The sequence below is a fragment of the Gopherus flavomarginatus genome, chromosome 9 (assembly GCF_025201925.1).
Source record: "Gopherus flavomarginatus isolate rGopFla2 chromosome 9, rGopFla2.mat.asm, whole genome shotgun sequence".
NCBI lineage: Eukaryota > Metazoa > Chordata > Testudines > Testudinidae > Gopherus > Gopherus flavomarginatus.
Genome location: NC_066625.1, coordinates 85,782,735 through 85,801,553, shown reverse-complemented (window position 1 = coordinate 85,801,553; position 18,819 = coordinate 85,782,735). Strand labels below are relative to the sequence as shown.

At 45.2% G+C, this 18,819-nt stretch overlaps 1 protein-coding gene across 1 annotated transcript; it reads left to right on the top strand.

Annotated features, from left to right (window-relative positions):
* The first annotated feature begins 221 nt into the window (after positions 1-221).
* Positions 222-15,648, top strand: CILP (cartilage intermediate layer protein). The gene is made up of 8 exons (XM_050967515.1): positions 222-296; positions 2,963-3,046; positions 5,406-5,675; positions 7,880-8,065; positions 9,321-9,635; positions 9,780-9,888; positions 11,980-12,137; positions 12,804-15,648. The coding sequence occupies exons 1-8, from the start codon at positions 230-232 to the stop codon at positions 15,149-15,151; spliced, it is 3,537 nt and encodes a 1,178-aa protein (XP_050823472.1). The 5' UTR covers positions 222-229; the 3' UTR covers positions 15,152-15,648.
* The last annotated feature ends 3,171 nt before the right edge of the window (positions 15,649-18,819 follow it).

Sequence of the window (18,819 nt, the reverse complement as noted above, 5' to 3'; positions counted from 1 at the left end):
TTGATAAATTGCCCTCCAGGACCTCTTTGAGAGAACCATCAGATAGGGCCTCCGCCAAATCCAATTGACATCCATGGGAAGACTGTCACTGACTTCAGTGGGCTTTGGATCCGACCCATGATGATTGAAATTGTCTTCACAGGTGACCTGATTCAGGGAAACTACCCAGGGACTAAAATTATTTGAAGACTCTCCATTCTCAGTGGGGGCTCAGCCAGTGAAGAAAAGGATGATCGCAGCACGAGGATGGATTCTCTTACTCCTTCTTCTGGATGCCACATCTATTCCAAGTGAAGGTTAAACATTTATACCAGCATTACGGTGGTGACCCAAAGCTGTCACCTGCTGATGGCTGTTGGATGGCCTATATGAAATAAGCTATTGTTTTCGGGCCTGTTCCCAGTGGAATTGCCCATGTCAGAAAAATCACGGGTGCATTGGCACTGCCTGCTAACATCTCCCATCTAGGGTACTTATCTGGCCCCCGTCACTGTAGGATCTGATCTCCTCACACTCTTTAACACTCCTGTAAGGTAGGACAGGGCTATTATCCTAATTTTGCAGATGGGAAACTGAGGCCCAGAGACACAAGGTGACTTGCCCAAGCTCACACAGGAAGTCTGTACCAGAGCTGGGAATTGAAACTAGGTTTCCCAAGGTCCAGGCTAGTGCCCTAACCACTAGTCCATCCTTCCTCCCTAATCAAAGTCCCCTAATTTTCACTCCCACCTCTACTTCAATATTTGAACCCAGGACCACTGGCATTGTAAGTGACAGCCATACCCCAGACGACATGGTATAGTTTGTGGGCCCTCTGCTACACTGTCACCTCTTAGGCACTGTCTATTCCGGGAATTTTCCCCAATTTCAGCCATCAGCAGCCAGCCATCAGTGGCAGTGCTGAATCGCTGGCCCCCCATATAGATGAGCAAAGGTATGATTTGCACTGGTACAGGTTACCCTGGGTTCAAGCAGGAGTAAGTGAGATTGGTGCAAATTATGGCATACAGCAGTTCATTCTGTCTACACTAGGAGTTTGCACACCAATGATTGGCTGCCCATTGCTGAAATCCACAGAGTCAACATTGTCTTAGACATGGTATCCAGGGCAGGATCAGCATGTGGCTGGGGCACTGTGGGTTAGGAAGCCTGCAGTTACACTGCCTGTGCAATAAAATAGAGCAGATAACCCCTTTCTTCTGACTTGAGGCAGGATCTCAGTCCCTGTCAATAGAGATAGTTGGGAAATTTCTGCAAAAATTAAAATTTGACATAAAGTCGAAACGAAACGTGGGGAAAATCCATGACGGTTTCCATTTTGTGGCCAGCAGCTCCAGCTTTCCGTCAGACACCTTTCAGTAGCACAAATTTAACCAAAGAAAAAGGCAACAGAAAACAAATCTAGATCCTCCCTTTGCCCATGTCCACACACACAAACTCCCTATCTCAAAAACATCTAATCACAACTAGTCGTAAACTAGTTCCTCATCTGTGTTACAAGTCATCCCTGCCTCCTGAGTTTCCAGTCTAAACAGTTCTAAATTTCATTCAAAACATATTTGACCTCCAACAACAGGGCTAACAACTCACTCATAGTCAGCAATGACCCACTGCCCGTGCGTGATTATACTACTCTGCCTCAAATCTCGCAGTTTATCCCGTTGGGAGGGAAAATAGTTTATTGCTCCCCAAAGTGCAGGGGGGTGGGCTCTTGAGGTCCCTTCCAGTCCTACATTTCTCAAGCAGCACATAGCTACTATTGTCCATTCCTTACTGAATCTTAAGCATGTTCCAACCATGCAGACATCAAAGAGTTGGGGCTGGGCTAAGTATGGGGCAGAGATGGGGCCAGAGTAGCATGCTGCAGCCTTGGGGGAGGATTCCCTCCTCTTTTCCTCTACCCATTTGCCCAGTGCCCAATCCTAAGCAAGGCGCTGTGTTAAAGATTTAGCCTTTGGGGTTAACTGCAGCATTAAATAAAACAAAGCAGTTGGAAGCCATTACCTGGAATCAAACACATTTCGGGGGCGGGGGGGTGTTTCAGTGAGTCAGTAGTGCTAGAAACTGATTATTGGACTACATTTCCGGTCACCTCGATGTCAATGGGACTTTTGCCATTGGCTTCACTGGGACCAGGTTTTGGCCCTGTGATCTGCAAAACAGCTTGGTTCACTTAGAATTTCCACTGCTTTGCTGTCACAAAGGAAACCTGGTGAGGAGAGGCGCTTTTGTGAGATTCCCAGACCAACTGCTTTTGGCAAGGATGGGACTATCATGAGGTCTGGCTGTCACTGTAAATAGTTTTAAATACAAAAGTGTTTTCAGCCCACTGTTAAATTCCACCGAGGATGCAGGCCCTTTGTAGCTCAGGAAGGTCACACAGCAGTTCTCTACCCAGACAGTTACTGGTGCAAAACAGAAGCTCTGGGATGGCTGTGCACAAAAACTCTGGACCCAAACACTGCCACTGAGAACTGGATCCACATCAGTCTCCTGGAAGGCCCCTAAGTCTAGAGTGGCTGAATCAAAACCCAATTCTGGACTAAATTACACGGGTTGTGCTCCCTTTTAAGTTAGTGGGAGAAGTACCATGTAACTCAGAGCAGGTCGAGGAAGCCCCAGCTTCATGTACCTCTCAGCTTTGGGAAAACCCATATCCAAACTCTGCAGCTCAGACCCATTGCAGAGAAGCAAATTCTTGAGGATGTCGACTATTAATAAAGCCAGGGCTGCTTCTAAAATAATTATTTCTAGCCTTTAAAAAACAGACATCCTTTGACCATCAATGACTACTTTGAATCCCCAGCAATTTATCATGTGATTGCAGAGCTACTCAGCTATCTCACAGTATCGATCTATTCCCTGACTCCCGCAGCACTAACATTGGGGGCAGATTAAAAGAAATTTTGGAAAAAAATCAATTCTTCCCTGTCTTTATTGTCGTTGTAAACTTCTCCCCCAGGTGAGAGGGTTCTGAAGAAATCCGTCAGCAGGCTCCAGCCCAGACAGAAACCCCTCAGTCCCTTTGTAAAGGACAACCTAGCAAGTAAGTCATTTTGCATCTCCAGAAGCTTTGCATGGTGGGGACACAGGTCATTTTGTGCATGTATATTTTTTTCATGCTTAATATCCAACCTGTTTAACAAGATGATGCACTTAAGCAATGGCCTCATTCCCACCTCCAGCAACCTGTCACTGCAATATACTTCGGGCTTCTCTCCTGGCATACTGAAGGTCAAATATACAACCACAGCCCATATCCCTAGCTGGAATCTAGCCTCATACACGTCCCTTACCCACTAAGGTTCCTCAGAGAGGAGGAATGCATACAGAAATCTTGAATGGGAAGCAGTTTCACTACACCCACCTTCTCCACCAGAAATCATGCAGTCTCAGTCCTCAGAAGAAATTTGATGGACGGCTCTCTGCCCCACACAATGCATCTTCAGTAGAACTCTCCAAGGGGACTTTGTCCCACAGTGTGCACAAGCAGAAGGAAGGTGCCCTGAGAAAGCTGGGCTAGGCAGAAAAGCACTCAGCCCCAGGACCACTCGGAGAATTAAGAGCTCTCCCCACACGACCAGCAAAATGAAAAGACAAGCCACCATCGTTAGAATCAATGGCTGGAATTTCTCATGGGTCCCCTACAAGTTCTGGATCAATGTAAATAGGCTCCTGTAACGGGTCTGCTAAAGCAGAGTAAATGTGTCCCCCCTGCTCTACCTGAAAGCATCCCCGCCCTCTCTTCCCATTCAGACAGTTACCACCAGGACTGGGAAGAATCTGCATGCAGCGCCGTGGGTTAATCAGGGGGCCTAGGTGAAAAATGCGTACACCACCAGCCAGGTCCCTACATCAGCGTCACTCCACTGAAGTGAGTGGAACTGCACCGATTTGCCTCAACTGAAGATCTGGCCCCCAGCTCCCTAAGCTCCACCCTGAAATGCGCCCCTGTGGCATTTTTGCAGCTGGGGAGCTAAAAGAAGGCAGATAAATTCCATCTAACGCTCCCGTCTGCTGTGGGTGGGTTCTCTGATAAGCTCCCTACCATGAGTTTGGCCCTACATCCCAAACAGAACGCAGCAGAGAAGCCAATCAATTTAACTGGTTAGCCCACCAGGCATGAATCCTCTAGAAATGCCAAGCACAGTGTCACCTTGCATACAACCCGTATCTTTCTACAATACCGTTGGGTATTTCTTGGGGATAAACGACCAAGCAGATTTAATGACCCACAGTCCCATTTTTGTCCATCAGCTCCGCCCAGCTGTTTCTTAATCCTCAGGAAATACCCTGATGCCTCAAGTGATGTTCCCTAATGTCAGGCACTGCAGACTAGGATTTAAATTGCAGCAGAGACTGAAAGCGATGAACAATAATGATGTTATGGCAGAGGGATTGCCAGACGTTCACTACAGTTACCCAAACCTTCCCATCTCACTTTCTCGTCTTTACCGTTATTAGCAATGGTTGGGGTGGGAACGAACCATCCATGTGTGATGAGCTAAAAGCACAAAATGAGGGACACACCACCTGCATTTCAAATAAAGGATTTGCATTGGCTCAAAAACTGGGATGCCAATTTGAGCTGCTTGTTTCCCCCCTAACCTGATGGTTAAACTCACTCTTCTTATCAAATCTGTGCTTAGAGCTAACACGGCAGCTGGGGATAACCCATGTTTCATGGCAAGGGGAAATATCTCATATTTGACAAATTTGTTTAGGACAGGGGTTCTCAAACTTCATTGCACCATGACCCCCTTCTGGCAACAAAAATTACTACATGACCCCAGGACAGGGTACCGAAGTCTGAGCCCACCCTAGCCCTGCCGCCCTGGGAGGCGGGGGTGGGGTAGGGCAAAGTCCAAGGGCTTCAGACCTAGGCAGGGGGGCCTGTAACTTGAGCCCCACCACCCAGAGCTGAAGCCCTCAGGCTTCAGTTTTGGCCCTGTGTGGCAGGGCTTCGGCTTCGGCCCCAGGAAGTCTAATGCCAGCCCTGGCGACCCCATTAAAAAGGGACCACGACCCACTTTGGGGTCTCAACCCACAGTCTGAGAACTGCTGGCTTAGAACAGAAGCTTCTAGACTTGACCACACTTGGAAACAGCGATCTCAAAGCACCATGCAAATGTTAATTGATTAATGTCTCATACATCCTTCTCAGGGAGGTATTATACCCACCTTTTATGGCACAGAGAGGTTAAGGGACTTACCCATGGTAACAGCACAGATGGCATTAGCATCCAGGATTCCAGACACCTCAGTCACAGTCTGTGGACACACAATAAAAAAAACAACAAAACATTCAAGATGAAAATTAAATGGGAACAAGAGCCAGAAGGTGGTGTGGTGATCACGCCTCCAAAGCTGACTGTCAGTACTGCAGCATCCTTTCTGTTATCCAGATCATGGGGAGTGGACCACATGGTTCAATGTTGATCATCCAGGCGGCAATGGGGATCATGAACGTTTAGACGCCATCAGGTTTTACTTCAAGGACAAGGTGTGCGAGAGACCCACGCGAATTGAAGCGCGAACCACAGACTGGGTTCCTGCCCAGAACACGGGCCAAGTAGTCCACGCTAGCCTACAGGAAGGATTCTGGTGTTTGAATAAGGAGCAGCCTGCGGGAAAAACCTGTTTGAATTATGCCGTACGTTTCCTCTGTCCCATAGGTAAGTGCAGCAGCTCTCCGGGGGGTTGGAATTACTATTTAGCATGTCACTCAAAGCAATAAGGTTCAACATGCCATCCAACAAGGATATGCAGGGTATGTCTACACAGCAAGCAGCAGAGCCTGGATCAATGCTACAGTGTGGGGCTCATGCTATGACACCTAAAATAGGTGTGTGGTCATTGTGGCATGAGCTGAAGCTCAGATTCTGGAACCCACTGTCCTCCTTGAGCTTCAAAGCCCGAGCTCCAGCCTGAACTGCAATGTCTACTATTTTTAGCACAATAGCACAAGCCTGAGTCTCTCGACCTGGGCTTCAAACATAAAATAGGGCTTATAATTAAAGCCCCGTGAAATTGCTTTTATTTTTCAGGAATATATTATAATTTCATTTTATCCATTCCCCCACCAAAGAGCTGGGCCCTGCCCCGGGGGGAGCTGGGAGGCCACAATGGGATGGTTGCAGAGCAAGTCCACCTTGCATCTGACCTGCAGTGATGGCTGCTGTCCTGCAGGGCTGGACTGGCTCCCTGCTCTGGGCATTGTGACCTGGCACCCAGGGTCACAGTGCCACTCATGCAAATTTGGCCCGACCACTCCCTCATCCTCATGATGGAGGGGCGGTTGGGCCAAACCTGAGTGGTGCTGCAACCCCACACACCAGGCCCAAGCTGACAGGTCAGGAGATACAGGAGCTTCCGCTGAGGGTTGAGTTTTTCCATTTTATGTTGTTTAAATCTTTGTTTTGTTTTTTTTTTATTTTGTGCTATTTCATATTTGCATAAAACACAGGGCTCTACTTATCATTCACCCCATAAAAGCGTTTTAACTTGTATGGTCCTCTTTTGAGATTGTTATCTGTCAGATCAACCAACCAGAACACTGGATTTGAGGCGCCAACAGCTTTAAAATGTCCATTTAAGCCATGGAACTTCTCGATGAGCCAGCCATTACAGTTCTGTGGCTGCTGCACTTTGCCTTTCTTCTCCTGACACCAAAGTCCACATCAAACATCTGCTTTTATAAGACAGGGGGTTCATATTCCAACATTGTTATTCAGACCCTTAGCTGGGCATCTGTCTGCATTTCTACCAGGTAACATGGTCTTCTAGCTGGTGTATTACAACAGCTGGAGAGAACATATAACATGGTGCACAGACATTTTTCCATAAAAGCAGATTTGTACATATTTAAAAGAATGTGCTCATAAATATTTTATGGGGCATGGTGACTTTGAAACACTTGGAGCAGACCATGTATTTTGCAAGCAAGCAATTTAAATTACATTAATTCCATCTAGTAACTCTTTTAACTGAAGTGTCTTAAGATCACAACCATACACAAGACCATATCACACACTGCAAATAAGCTGACCCATAAAATGCTATGTAAGTACTAAGTAGTATTCCAAGGTTCTGTTCTGAACCTCAGCAAAACAAGTGCAATTCTCACAATGAGAGATGTACCTATGTTATTGTAGACAATGTTTGTTTAATTATTATCAGAGTCATTGGACTAGCTTGTGTCAACTCTCTTATATCCTTCCATGTAAGCAGGGCCGGCTCCAGGCCCCAGCACGCCAAGCGCCTGCTTGGGGCGGCATGCCGCTGGGGGCACTCTGCCGGTTGCTGAGAGGGCAGCAGGCAGCTCTGGTGGACCTCCCGCAGGCATGCCTGCGGACGGTCCGCTGGTCCCGCGGCTCCGGTGGAGCATCCAGGCACGCCTGCGGGAGGTCCATCAGAGCTGCGGGACCAGCGGACCCTCTGCAGGGATCTCTGCGGGAGGTCCACCAGAGCCACGGGACCAGTGGACCCTCCGCAGCCACGTCTGCAGGAGATCCATGGGATCCGCAGGACCAGCAAGCGGCAGAGTGCCCCCAGCGGCATGCCGCCGTGCTTGGGGCGGCAAAATGGCTAGAGCCGGCCCTGCATGTAAGTGACAATGTCTGTGTGATTTCCTTTAAAAACAAAGACATTCAAGACTAAGCATCCATTGCCTTTGAGTTTTACTTTAGTCATTCTGAATGTAGTAGTCTGCATAGATTTAAGATTCTGCATTCGGAAGTCTTCTCATAGCTTATTACTCCTTGGAATCATTTATATGTTTCGGGTTTTTTAAAATCTAAATGACAGAATACACAGGCATGACAGAATACACAGTATATGTAACATGCATCTTAGTAACACAGCAATGATGTTATTCAAGGGTCTTTGCTGCACGATTCAAAAAGGTTTTGGTCTCCATGGTCGAAATGGAGTGCGTGCTCAGCAGAATGCGGCAAAACTGGTGTCCAGACCCGTATCAGAACCTGCCTGGCAGAGAGGCACTTGGACCTGCACTGTAATGAAGCGACTGAGGAAGGGCGACTCTGCATTGGACCTTCTTGTTCAGGTGCTCATATAAACTTGATTACAGTGTCCCTTACCTACCAGGAATAATGTCACAGGCTCACTCCAACTACTAGGGTCCAAGAACCACCAGTACGGTTTGAGCATCTTTCTTGCCAGAATCTGGCAAGAGCTCAAGGAGTGAATAAGCCACAAAGCCTGATCTACCCCTTCACCCTGAGGGTGGTCCTGTCAGGTCGCAGCTGAAGTACACGGACGGGGAAGCATGGGGAATTCATACTGCTGCTGTCTATGCTGTGCTTACCTTGTGATTAAACAGAGGTCTCCAGAGATGAGCTAAAATTAAAATACCAAAATATCAAAATTAGGGGATCACGGCATTGGAAACACTCACGGCTCCATCAGGGATTCTGTGGATCTCTTGGATTAAGGAGCATCTACGTTTAATGTTCTGTTAGAGCAGCACTCAAACAGTGTCCCATGGACCACTGCTAGTCTGCAGAGTACTTGCTGGTGGTCTGCTGACTGGTTATGTCGTGTTAGTTCTCCTCTTATTAGCACATGGTAAGTAGCATTAAAAGTAGGCAAATTACATTATATACTTTCCTAATATTACTGTAGTTGCCACAGGGCTATTAAGCAATTGTGAATGAAAGAAGAAATGGTGTGAGCCATTGTGATTGGAAAGGGAGATGGGTCCCTGAAACATTCTCTATTAGGTGTAGTCCACCTTAGGAAAAAGTTGAGACTCACTGTTTTGGAGCTAATCTGCTAGACCCCTAATTCTGTCCTCAGAGTATGGCCATGCAGTACCTCCCATTGCATACTCAAGTCAGGACAGAACTGAACCCAGGGAGTTAACTGGGCAGTTCGTTTTATAGATGGACCTGAGTCATGACCTGTACACTCAGATCTGCATCCCAATTTTCCCAGTGTTTACGGTGTTTGGATTTGTGGTTTTAATTTGGCCCATGCTATAGCTGTGGCCAAGTTGGAAAGTTCACATCCAAATCTAGATTCAAATTTCCGCAAGGTTCCATGCTGGGAGGGAGAATGGAATGTTCACTGCAACTAGTTATTTCAAGATAGTGACCAATAGTCATAAATCTATCACTTAATGAAAACATAATGGCTATGTAGTCAAGCTGCTTCAAACACACAGCTGTTGATCATCAATAAAAATGTGTTTTGGATCAAATTTATTTCCCGTGCAATATCTGACTCAAGGTCCTTAATGGAAAGCATTCCCAGACTGAATCTGAATGCTCCATTTTAACCTACACGCCTTCCTTCCCCAGAGTGCAACCTCACTTGCTCCATGGGCCGCGTGAATGCAGAGTGCGACTCCTGCATGTGTGAGGACCACGTACTGCATGGAATGGTCTCCCTTGCAGACGGGGCACCGGCTGCCGAAGCTACTGTCTATATGCAGTCTGAGACTCTGAAGCTGTTAACGGAGTCCGATAGCAATGGGGGGTTTAGGATTCCTGGAGTGTGCCCTGATGGCAAAAACATTCTGAAAATTAAAAAGGCCAGATACGCCCCTGTGACTGTCCCCATACCGGAAAGCACCAAGAAATCCTCAATAATCCACGTGCGTCTGAAAAGAGCAGGTAACTACAGACAAAGATTCCTGGCAATGAAATTTACTGCTATGAGTCACTGATTGCTCGGTAGTGTGCTTCTGCTTTTAACGTTCATCAAATCTAACCGTGGCTTTAAACTGAAAAGAATACCGATTTTCCTCCCTCCCACAGACAAGCCGTACATTGTAAAGAATCCAGTGGATAAAGTGAGGCGAATAGGGCAAAGTGTGATACTCTGCTGTAAAGCTGTCGGGAATCCAGCTCCTGCTCAATATCTCTGGTAAGCAAATAAAGGCAGTCCACAAAGTTATTTTTTGCCTTTGAGTGTGCTACAACTATAAGAGATGCAACAACACTCTTAGGATTTCCTCTGTATTTAGGTTCCTCTGCAGAACCACAATAAATCCTTATATTATTGTTAGTAGGAAGCATTTATAGTACATCCCAACTGTGCTGGGTGCTGCAGAACCATAGAAAAGAATCATCCCTGCCTTGAAGGGCTTCCAGGCACTAGTGTGTCAGGTCATTTGCATCTGGAATCTCAAAAATCCCCCACAGAATTCTATTTCTATTGAGGAAGAGTTTAGCATAAAGATGCCCAGAATGCAGCCTATATCAAAGCATACTGCTGACTTAGGGCCAGATTATAATACTCCTTACATACCGTAAGTACACCTCTACCCCAATATAACGCGACCCGATCTAACATGAATTTGGATATAACGTGGTAAAGCAGCGCTCCGGGGGGGCAGGGCTGCGCACTCTGGTGGATCAAAGTAAGTTCGATATAACGCAGTAAAAATTTTTGACTTCTGAAGACAGTGTTATAGCGAGGTAGAGGTGTAGTACTTTGTGGAGTAAAGATTGACATTAGTTGGATTGCTGATGGTGAAAGATACTATTCACAATCTGACCCTTAACTTGTGTGATGAGTTGATACAGTAAAGCTGATGGATCAGAGAGTAATTTTCGCTGTAGTGTATATTTTGTTTTTATCTCCTTATTGTCTTAGCAAATATATTTTTGAAATGACAGCTATAATGTGTAGGACTTTATAGAATGGGAAATTATTATTGTAAGTAATTGTTTCTCTACTGTTTATATTATATTACTTCCTGTACAAGTCTGCAGCTAGAGTTTGTATGGAAAAATAAATAAATAAATAATTCAAAAACCCCTAACCCAGCAGAACCTTCAAATGTGGCTGGTAGCCATTCACCAGTTTGCTGTGTTTTAGATACAATCTGGGGGGGCTGGCTATGCTAAAGCTGGATTTACAGCAGGAATTTTTACTAAGTTTAGGACCACTGTGGTTCTACCTATGCCAGAAATGGTAGAAGCACCAGCATAGGCCAATTGAAGGCATTTTGACCACCATGTATCTTACCCTGGTGACATGGTGGCAAAAATCATGCACAAGCATTTCCATAGTTTCTAGCAGCAGTTAAGCCGAACCAGTGGGCAAACTGCCATGGTAGGAAAATTGCTAGAAATTCTCAGCGCAGAGTGGCCTAACATACCAAAGACCCAGAGCTAAATTCTGAGCTTATTTAACATCACTGAGTTTACCCCAGCGTATCCCAGATCTGAATCCAGCCCAAGACTGATGTGCTTTGAAATCCTTAAGTAGAAGGCCCTACAGAAGAGCGAAGTATTTTTGAGTATCTGGTAAATACATTACCTGTCAAAGTTTTTAGCAGTTTGAGAAAGATCTCCAATACACAGACAGCCTGGGTCCAATGCTCGTCGGAGTCACTGGAAAGACTCCCATTCCCTTCTATTGGGGTGAGATATGGTCTGCTGGTAAAAGCTTTCAAACCACAGAAAAATTCTGAGTGGTCTAATATATCCCTCCAACGTCTCTGTGAATGCTTGGGCATTTTGGTTTCAGTGCTGGTGACTCAACCAACGAGCAAGTTCTAGCCACCCATCAATGACAATACAAGCACAGGCAGATATTAGGGCTGTTTGCATATATTTATTTTAATAGTATGTGTAAATTATAACCAGGACTATCTGCAGGCTCCTAAAGAGCAGCCAATGTATCCCTCAGTGTCAAAATTTGGACAGCCCCACAATAATGTATTTACCAGATACTCATAAAAATACTTTGCTCTTCTGTAGTGCCTTCCACTTAAGGATTTCAAAGTGCATTATTAGAGAGTTAAAAGTTCACACCATCTCCATTAGGTAATATTCTAATTTTGCAGATCAGAAAACTGAGCAACCCAGCAATGTGTGACAGAGGCAGGAGTAAAACCCATGTCTTTATTTCCAGTCCTGTGCATTAGCTACTAAAACCATCCATTCCTTGCCCCATCAAGTTGCTTCACTTTTTATCAGGCTACGGAATGATTTCTGCTTCTTACAGGTACCACAATGGAACTTTGCTGGATTCCTCAGTGTACAAATATAATAGCAAGCTGGTGTTAAGGAACCTGAACATAGACCAGGCAGGAGAGTATTTCTGTAAGGCGAGCAACGATGCAGGGTCTGTGAAATCCCAAGCTGCTAAACTTTCTGTAATAGGTAAGAAAATGTGGCATGTTACAAGAAGTTTGGGAATTCCCAATGTGCAAAATCAGTGGGCACATATGTTGAGGCAATTTAGGTCAAGTTTTGCGGAAATAATATTCATTATTAGCACATTCATACAAGATACTTTCAATATTAGCCAGTCACAAAAGAACAAGCCTTGTGCACTTGGATCACCTACCAACTTTCAGTTTAACGACCTACCCAAAATAATTGTCCTTTGCACTCACCGCCATATGAGTGGAGAATCTCAGTACTTTTAGATACTGGGGCTGAGGCCCCAGTTCAACAAAGCGCTTAAGCACGGGCCTTACTTTAAACATATGTTTAAGTTCATCCCTATTGAGCAAAACACTCAGGCACATGCTTAACCTTAATAACTAAAGGATATTCTTGATTTGAATGGGATGTTAGCACATGCTTGAGTGCTTTTCTGAATAGACGGACCTTAATCATATCTTTTAAGCATGTGCTTTGCTGAACTAGAACCACAGGCATTTGACTACACAGAAGCTTGTAATGCATCCAATTATTCTGAATTTAAAAAATGTATTGCTATGGAAATAATGGTTATCAGTATCTGAAGGGTTCAGATGTATCATGTAGCAACAAACAGCACAGAAATAGCTACACATTCAATAATAAAATCTATTTTAACAGCAAGCGATGAAGCTTCCTGCAACCCAAGACCTGAAAGCTACTTCATCAGACTCCCACATGACTGTTTCCAAAACGCAACTAACTCCTTCTACTATGACGTTGGTAAATGTCCAGCAAACACATGCACTGGAAAGATAGATCAAGGGCTTCAGTGCAAAGACCGTGCTATTTACTGCTGTGGGGTCTCCAAAATGGAAATAAGAGAGATATCGTGCAGTGGATACACCCTTCCCACTAAAGTTGCTGTGGAATGTGGCTGTAGCATGTGCACTGAGATCAAGATGACAGTCCGGGGGAGAGCCACAGCTGCAGATAATGGTGAACCAATAAGGTTTGGCCATATATACTTAGGGAACAACAGAATCAGCACGACTGGCTACAAGGGAACCTTCTCGGTCCACATCCCAGCAGACACAGAGAGGCTGGTTCTTACTTTTGTTGACCGCCTACAGAAGTTTGTGAACACGACTAAGGTTTTGCCTTTCAACAAAAAGGGAGGTGCCGTGTTTCACGAGATCAAATTACTACGAAAGAAAGCCCCAGTTACATTAGAGTCCTCTGAAACCAACACGATTCCCTTAGGAGACATGGAAGGGGATGATCCGATAGCTGAACTAGAAATTCCTCCCAATACGTTTTATAGGCAGAATGGTGAACTCTACACAGGCAAAGTGAAAGCCAGTGTTACGTTTCTGGACCCAAGAAATATATCAACAGCTACAGCAGCACAAAGTGACCTGAACTACATAAATGAGGAAGGCGACATGCTCCCGCTGCACACATATGGCATGTTTTCCATGGACTTCACTGATGAAACAGCCACCGAGTCTCTTAATGCAGGGAAAGTAAGGGTTCACCTGGACTCTGCGCAGGTCAGGATACCAGAACACCTGCAGCAGATGAAGCTCTGGTCACTGAACCCAGAGACAGGATTGTGGGAGGAAGAAGGAGACTTCAAACCTGACCAAAGCACACGTCGAAAACGGGAGGAAAGAATTTTCTTGGTTGGGAATATGGAGATCAGAGAGAGGAGGCTCTTCAACCTGGACGTCCCAGAGAGCAGAAGGTGTTACGTCAAGGTACGAGCTTACAGAAGTGAGAGATTTCTGCCCAGCGAACAAGTTGAGGGGGCTGTGATTTCCCTTATAAATATGGAGCCTGCATCAGGTTATTCATCCAACCCTAGAGCATGGGGACGCTTTGACAGCGCAGTCACTGGTCCCAATGGGGCTTGCTTACCAGCCTTCTGCGATGAGCAACGTCCAGATGCCTACTCAGCTTATATCCTGGCAAGCCTGGGGGGAGAAGAACTTGAAGCTGTGCCCTCTTCTCCCAGACTCAATCCTAATGCTGTTGGAGTCCCTCAGCCATATCTCAACAAGCTCAACTACAGGAGGACAGATCACATGGATCCTAGAATTAAGAAAACTGCCTTCAGTATCACGGTGGCCAGACCAAGTCCAGGCACAGCAGGAGAGAGCAATGGCCCCATCTATGCGAATGAAAACCTAAGAGAATGTGAGCAAGCACATTACAGTGCCGCTCACTTCAGATTTTACAGAGTAGAGAGAGACCGGTATGATTACAATACAGTTCCCTTCAATGAAAATGACCCAATGAGTTGGACTGAAGACTACCAGGCTTGGTGGCCCAACCCAATGGAATATAGGGCATGTTATATGAAAGTAAAAATTAACGGACCCCAAGAGGTGAACATAAGATCTCGCAACATGGGTGGCACGCATCCATACACTGTTGGCAAGCTTTATGGCATCCGAGATGTGCGCACCATTCGAGACATGGAGCAACCAAATCTTTCGACAGCATGCTTGGAATTTAAGTGCAGTGGCATGCTGTATGACCAAGACCGTGTGGACCGTACACTGGTAAGAATCATTCCCCAAGGACAGTGCTATAGAGAAAGTGTTAATAGCATGCTCCAGGAATATCTAGTGAACCACCTCCCCCTTGCTGTAAATAATGAGTCCGGTGAATACACAATGTTGGCACCTCTTGACCCTCTTGGACACAATTACGGAATCTACACAGTCACTGATCAGAACCCTAGCATAGCCAAGGAAATAGCTCTGGGTAGATGTTTCGATGGCACGTCTGATGGTACTTCCCGAGTTATGAAGAGCAACGTAGGCATAGCATTAACTTTTAACTGTGTTGAAAGAGAGGTGGTGCAACAAAGCTCATTCCAGTCTCTGCAGAATTCACCTAGGCAGAGAGAAAGAACAAGGATCAGAAGGCAACAAAGAGACATCTGCATTGGCCAGGCCAAGATGAGAAGAGTTACCCAACACAGAAGTTCACCAAGAGTTCAGTGTACACCTACAGATTAGAAACATACCAAAGCACCATTACAGTACTCATATTTGATTAAATATATTCTAACAGGAATATAGCTACCTGCCAATAAGCTAATCTAAGTACATCCGCTCAGCTGCAGTTGGGGATCGTTACTGAATTTCTGGTAACATCATTTCTATGCTAATTCAACTCTAGTAATTAAGGTTCATCAATTTCTGATTTTCTTTTTATTCCACCACAAAGGAGAGATAAGAAGCAAACATGTTTGGGGCCAATTATATTACCATGTTAACATCCTTAGTTAAATGCAATCACTGTAAAACCTTATTTTTGTCTGATGTTAAACAACTTCAAACTTTGGCCTAATTGGGAAAAATTCAGAGATTAAATAATGCACATAAAATATTGTTCTATGTTCTGGATCCAAAGACTTTGCCAGCTAGGAGTACATGAACAGCAGCTGGTAACGATAAAAAGGAATAAACCGATTTCTTCATACTGAATTCAACTGCAAGATTTTGTACTTGAAATGTAAATATTTTATTTATTTCCTTGCTTATTTTAGAACTGTGTATTCATTACTGAAGTATTGTATTGTACATTTATTTTAGTTCGTGTTTTTGTAGCATACTGAGAAGAAGTCATATGGATTTTTAGGTTTCACTTGCCTAAGGCTACTGTTTTATTTTGCTTCTTGCTTGATTCAAGTAAAAATTCCACACTGTAAAACAGTGTAGATTCATAAAAAGGTAATTTTTGTAATGTCGATAGTGCTGTATTCCGTCTGTGCCTGATGGGTCTATATTAATGTTCAAGTAACAAACTAGTTATTCCTGGCAAGGAATAATTTGCTAAATTAAAAGGTGAATATTTTGTTTCTTTTCATGGACAATTCACAAAACAGACCACAAAATCCTCAGTCTGAGTCAGATTCTGGCTGATGCTGTGGGCACAGCTCTGCTAGCACATAGCAGCTGTAAAGCTGCTCTAAATGGGCAACTGCGGATTTTTCTAGGGTTTGAGGGGGCATGTTGCAGCAATTCCTTCTGTTACGAGCCAGTGCAATCTGGAGCAGCCCTGAGGTTACTCTAAGGAACACCGGCTGCCAAACTGGCACCCAGCAGCCCCTGAGATGGGGAAAGCGCTCCCCCTCCCATCTCCTCAGCTGCACAGTGCAGAGCTGTCATGGAGGTGAGGATCTGGGCCTTACTTTGTTCTCTGAGGTTCTAACTTTGTTCATTCTTGGAAAGTTATCATGAATTTCTTCAGGACTTAAAACCTGATCTGCTGATTGCTCATGAACCATATTCTCAATCTGCATTGCACTGGCTAGTTGCACAAGACCTAGAGTATTGTTTCTCTTCCCAGAATGGCTGACATACGCAACTAACCAACTGTATATTTTACAATCAAACCACCCACTGGAAATGAATATTTAAGTTTCAGATTTGGGCTAGTAAACCTCGAGCATGGGAATGTTCATGGAAAGAGATCACAAAAAGGTAACCAATGCACTTAGATCAGGGTGGGCAAACTATGGCCTGTGAGCCACTTCTGGCCTGTCAGATGTTTTTATCTGGCCCTTGGGCTCCTGCCTGGGAGCGGGGTGGGAGGTTTGCCCCCACCTCATGCAGCAGCATGCCAAGTCCCCTCCGGCCCCACACTCAAGAGCCTCAAAATCACCTTGGGGCCACACCCATCCCAGCTAAGGTGCCTCTGCCCATGGCGGTGCCTGGTACAGCCGCCTTGGTGTCGCTGCTGGTAGGGCCCCTAGGAGTCCCCAGCACCATCCCTGTAGAGCTCCTCCGCCACACCCCATAAGTCCCCCCCTCCCCACCTCAGTAACATCCCTTACAGAGGCCCCTGCCCCTATGCTAACTCTCACAGAGTCTGCCTCTCCCACCAGGCATTCATAGCCCACCAATTTCCATACCCCGATGTGGTCTTCAGGCCAAAAAGTTTGCCCAACCCTGACTTAGATCAAAATTCACTTCAGAAGTGAAAAATACTCAGGTCTAACTTTTTCCTACTGTTCACTCAACCCTCATGTGTAGTAAGTAATTTCCAAACCAGACAATATGCTTGACCCTGATCCAAAGCTTACTGAAGTCAATGGAAGTCTTTCAATATATGTTAATTGCTCAGTCCTCAGTGATCTACACTGGGGTGGCAGGGAGGGCAAGAAAGTTCAGCTTGACTGATTTTAATGGTTAAAAAAACCATCTCTGATCACTGGGCAAGAACTGCCACGATAAGCTATGTTCTTGTGGATCAAACTGTCAATTAATAGGTTAAGTGAAAAGAAAACTGGAGAATATTAGGGCATTTTTTCCTTTTCATACTAATGACTTTGGGTCATTCCTCTTTTGTGCGTGTCTATTCCTCTGCAATGGTTTGCCTTGAGCTCCTGCTAGCAGAGCCAAGATGGATCACTGGCTTGATTCTTTCTCCAAAGTCGCTGGCTTGCCTAGATCAGCAATTCATTTTTCAGATTAAGCACCTCTTTCCCCTCCCACCCCCAGACACAGAATGTAAAACACACCCATTTAAATCTGGAACAACACTATGGGTTTACCCTGGGGAAAGTGAGCTCAGAATCTGACCCAGAGTATGTGCATACTTAAAGCTAGAGTTTTTCCTTTGGAGAGAACTTTCTAAAATTCATTTAGTATCGATGAGAGAGTCCCGAGTCACAGCCCAGGGGACTGAAATTCTCTTTAGCCAGAGAATGGGTACAGCATGGGAAGCAGCAATGCAAGCTTTCCTATATTGCCCCACCAATAAGCTGACTTTGAAGGACAAGACGGTTCAGGACTCCATAGCTATTCAATCCTTGATCTCTCTGCTGAGACTGCTGACGAGGTTACCGCAGAGAGCCACGGGTGGTGGTGGGTTTTTCGATGTGACTTATTTGCTGTTAACTAGATGGAGATCATCAACTCATTCCATGTAGGCTCAAAAGCCACCAGTCAGATGCTAACACCCTTTCATTGCTAACATAAGCAAGAAAGGCTCCATCTCTCATTACCCATCTAGTCCAAACACAATTTTAAGACAACTCATTAAATAAATCCACAAAACTTAGCCAGCCCCCATCTCTGATCCACAATCTTTATAATATTCTTCAGTCGTGTCCTTCGTTTGCATCTGTCCTTTGACTTCCATAATACTTCGCTCTCAGATTTATTTTTGAATGTATTGCATGAGATGCATCGGCTGCAACCTCTAGCTTAATGCGCATAGTTATTACACACTAACACAGAGGTAGATCATGTCAACTACAGGGAACTCAAGAACCATCCCCACGGGAAAACTCAAATTCAGCTCCTCCCCTGTGATGGCTTCGGACCCCGAACCTAGTCACCATTCAAGCAGATGGGCCTCACGATGCACAGGAAGATCACAAATTAGAGACTAACAGGAAAATATGTTCCATGAGAACACACTGCCTCCCAACCACAGACAAACATCTACTACGAAATCCTATTCCCACTGAAGCCAATGGCAAAAGTCCCATTAACTTCATCTGGAGCACGACACCACCATTTGGAACCATCAAGCACTCATCGGTTGGTCTCAACTGTTGGGATAAGACACAGGAAGAGGTGGTTTCTTATTATAGTCACAACTTTAATTTCGTAGGGCTTATGCAGCTTAAACTCCAGGGCTTCATGTGAGTCTACACTGACTCACCACTGGT

Coding starts and splice junctions, on each gene's coding strand:
- CILP (XM_050967515.1), top strand. CDS start 230: ATGATCGCAGCACGAGGATGGATTCTCTTACTCCTTCTTCTGGATGCC. Junction 3,047..5,405: donor TGTAAAGGACAACCTAGCAA/GTAAGTCATTTT, acceptor TCTGTTATCCAG/ATCATGGGGAGTGGACCACA. Junction 8,066..9,320: donor CATTGGACCTTCTTGTTCAG/GTGCTCATATAA, acceptor TTCCTTCCCCAG/AGTGCAACCTCACTTGCTCC.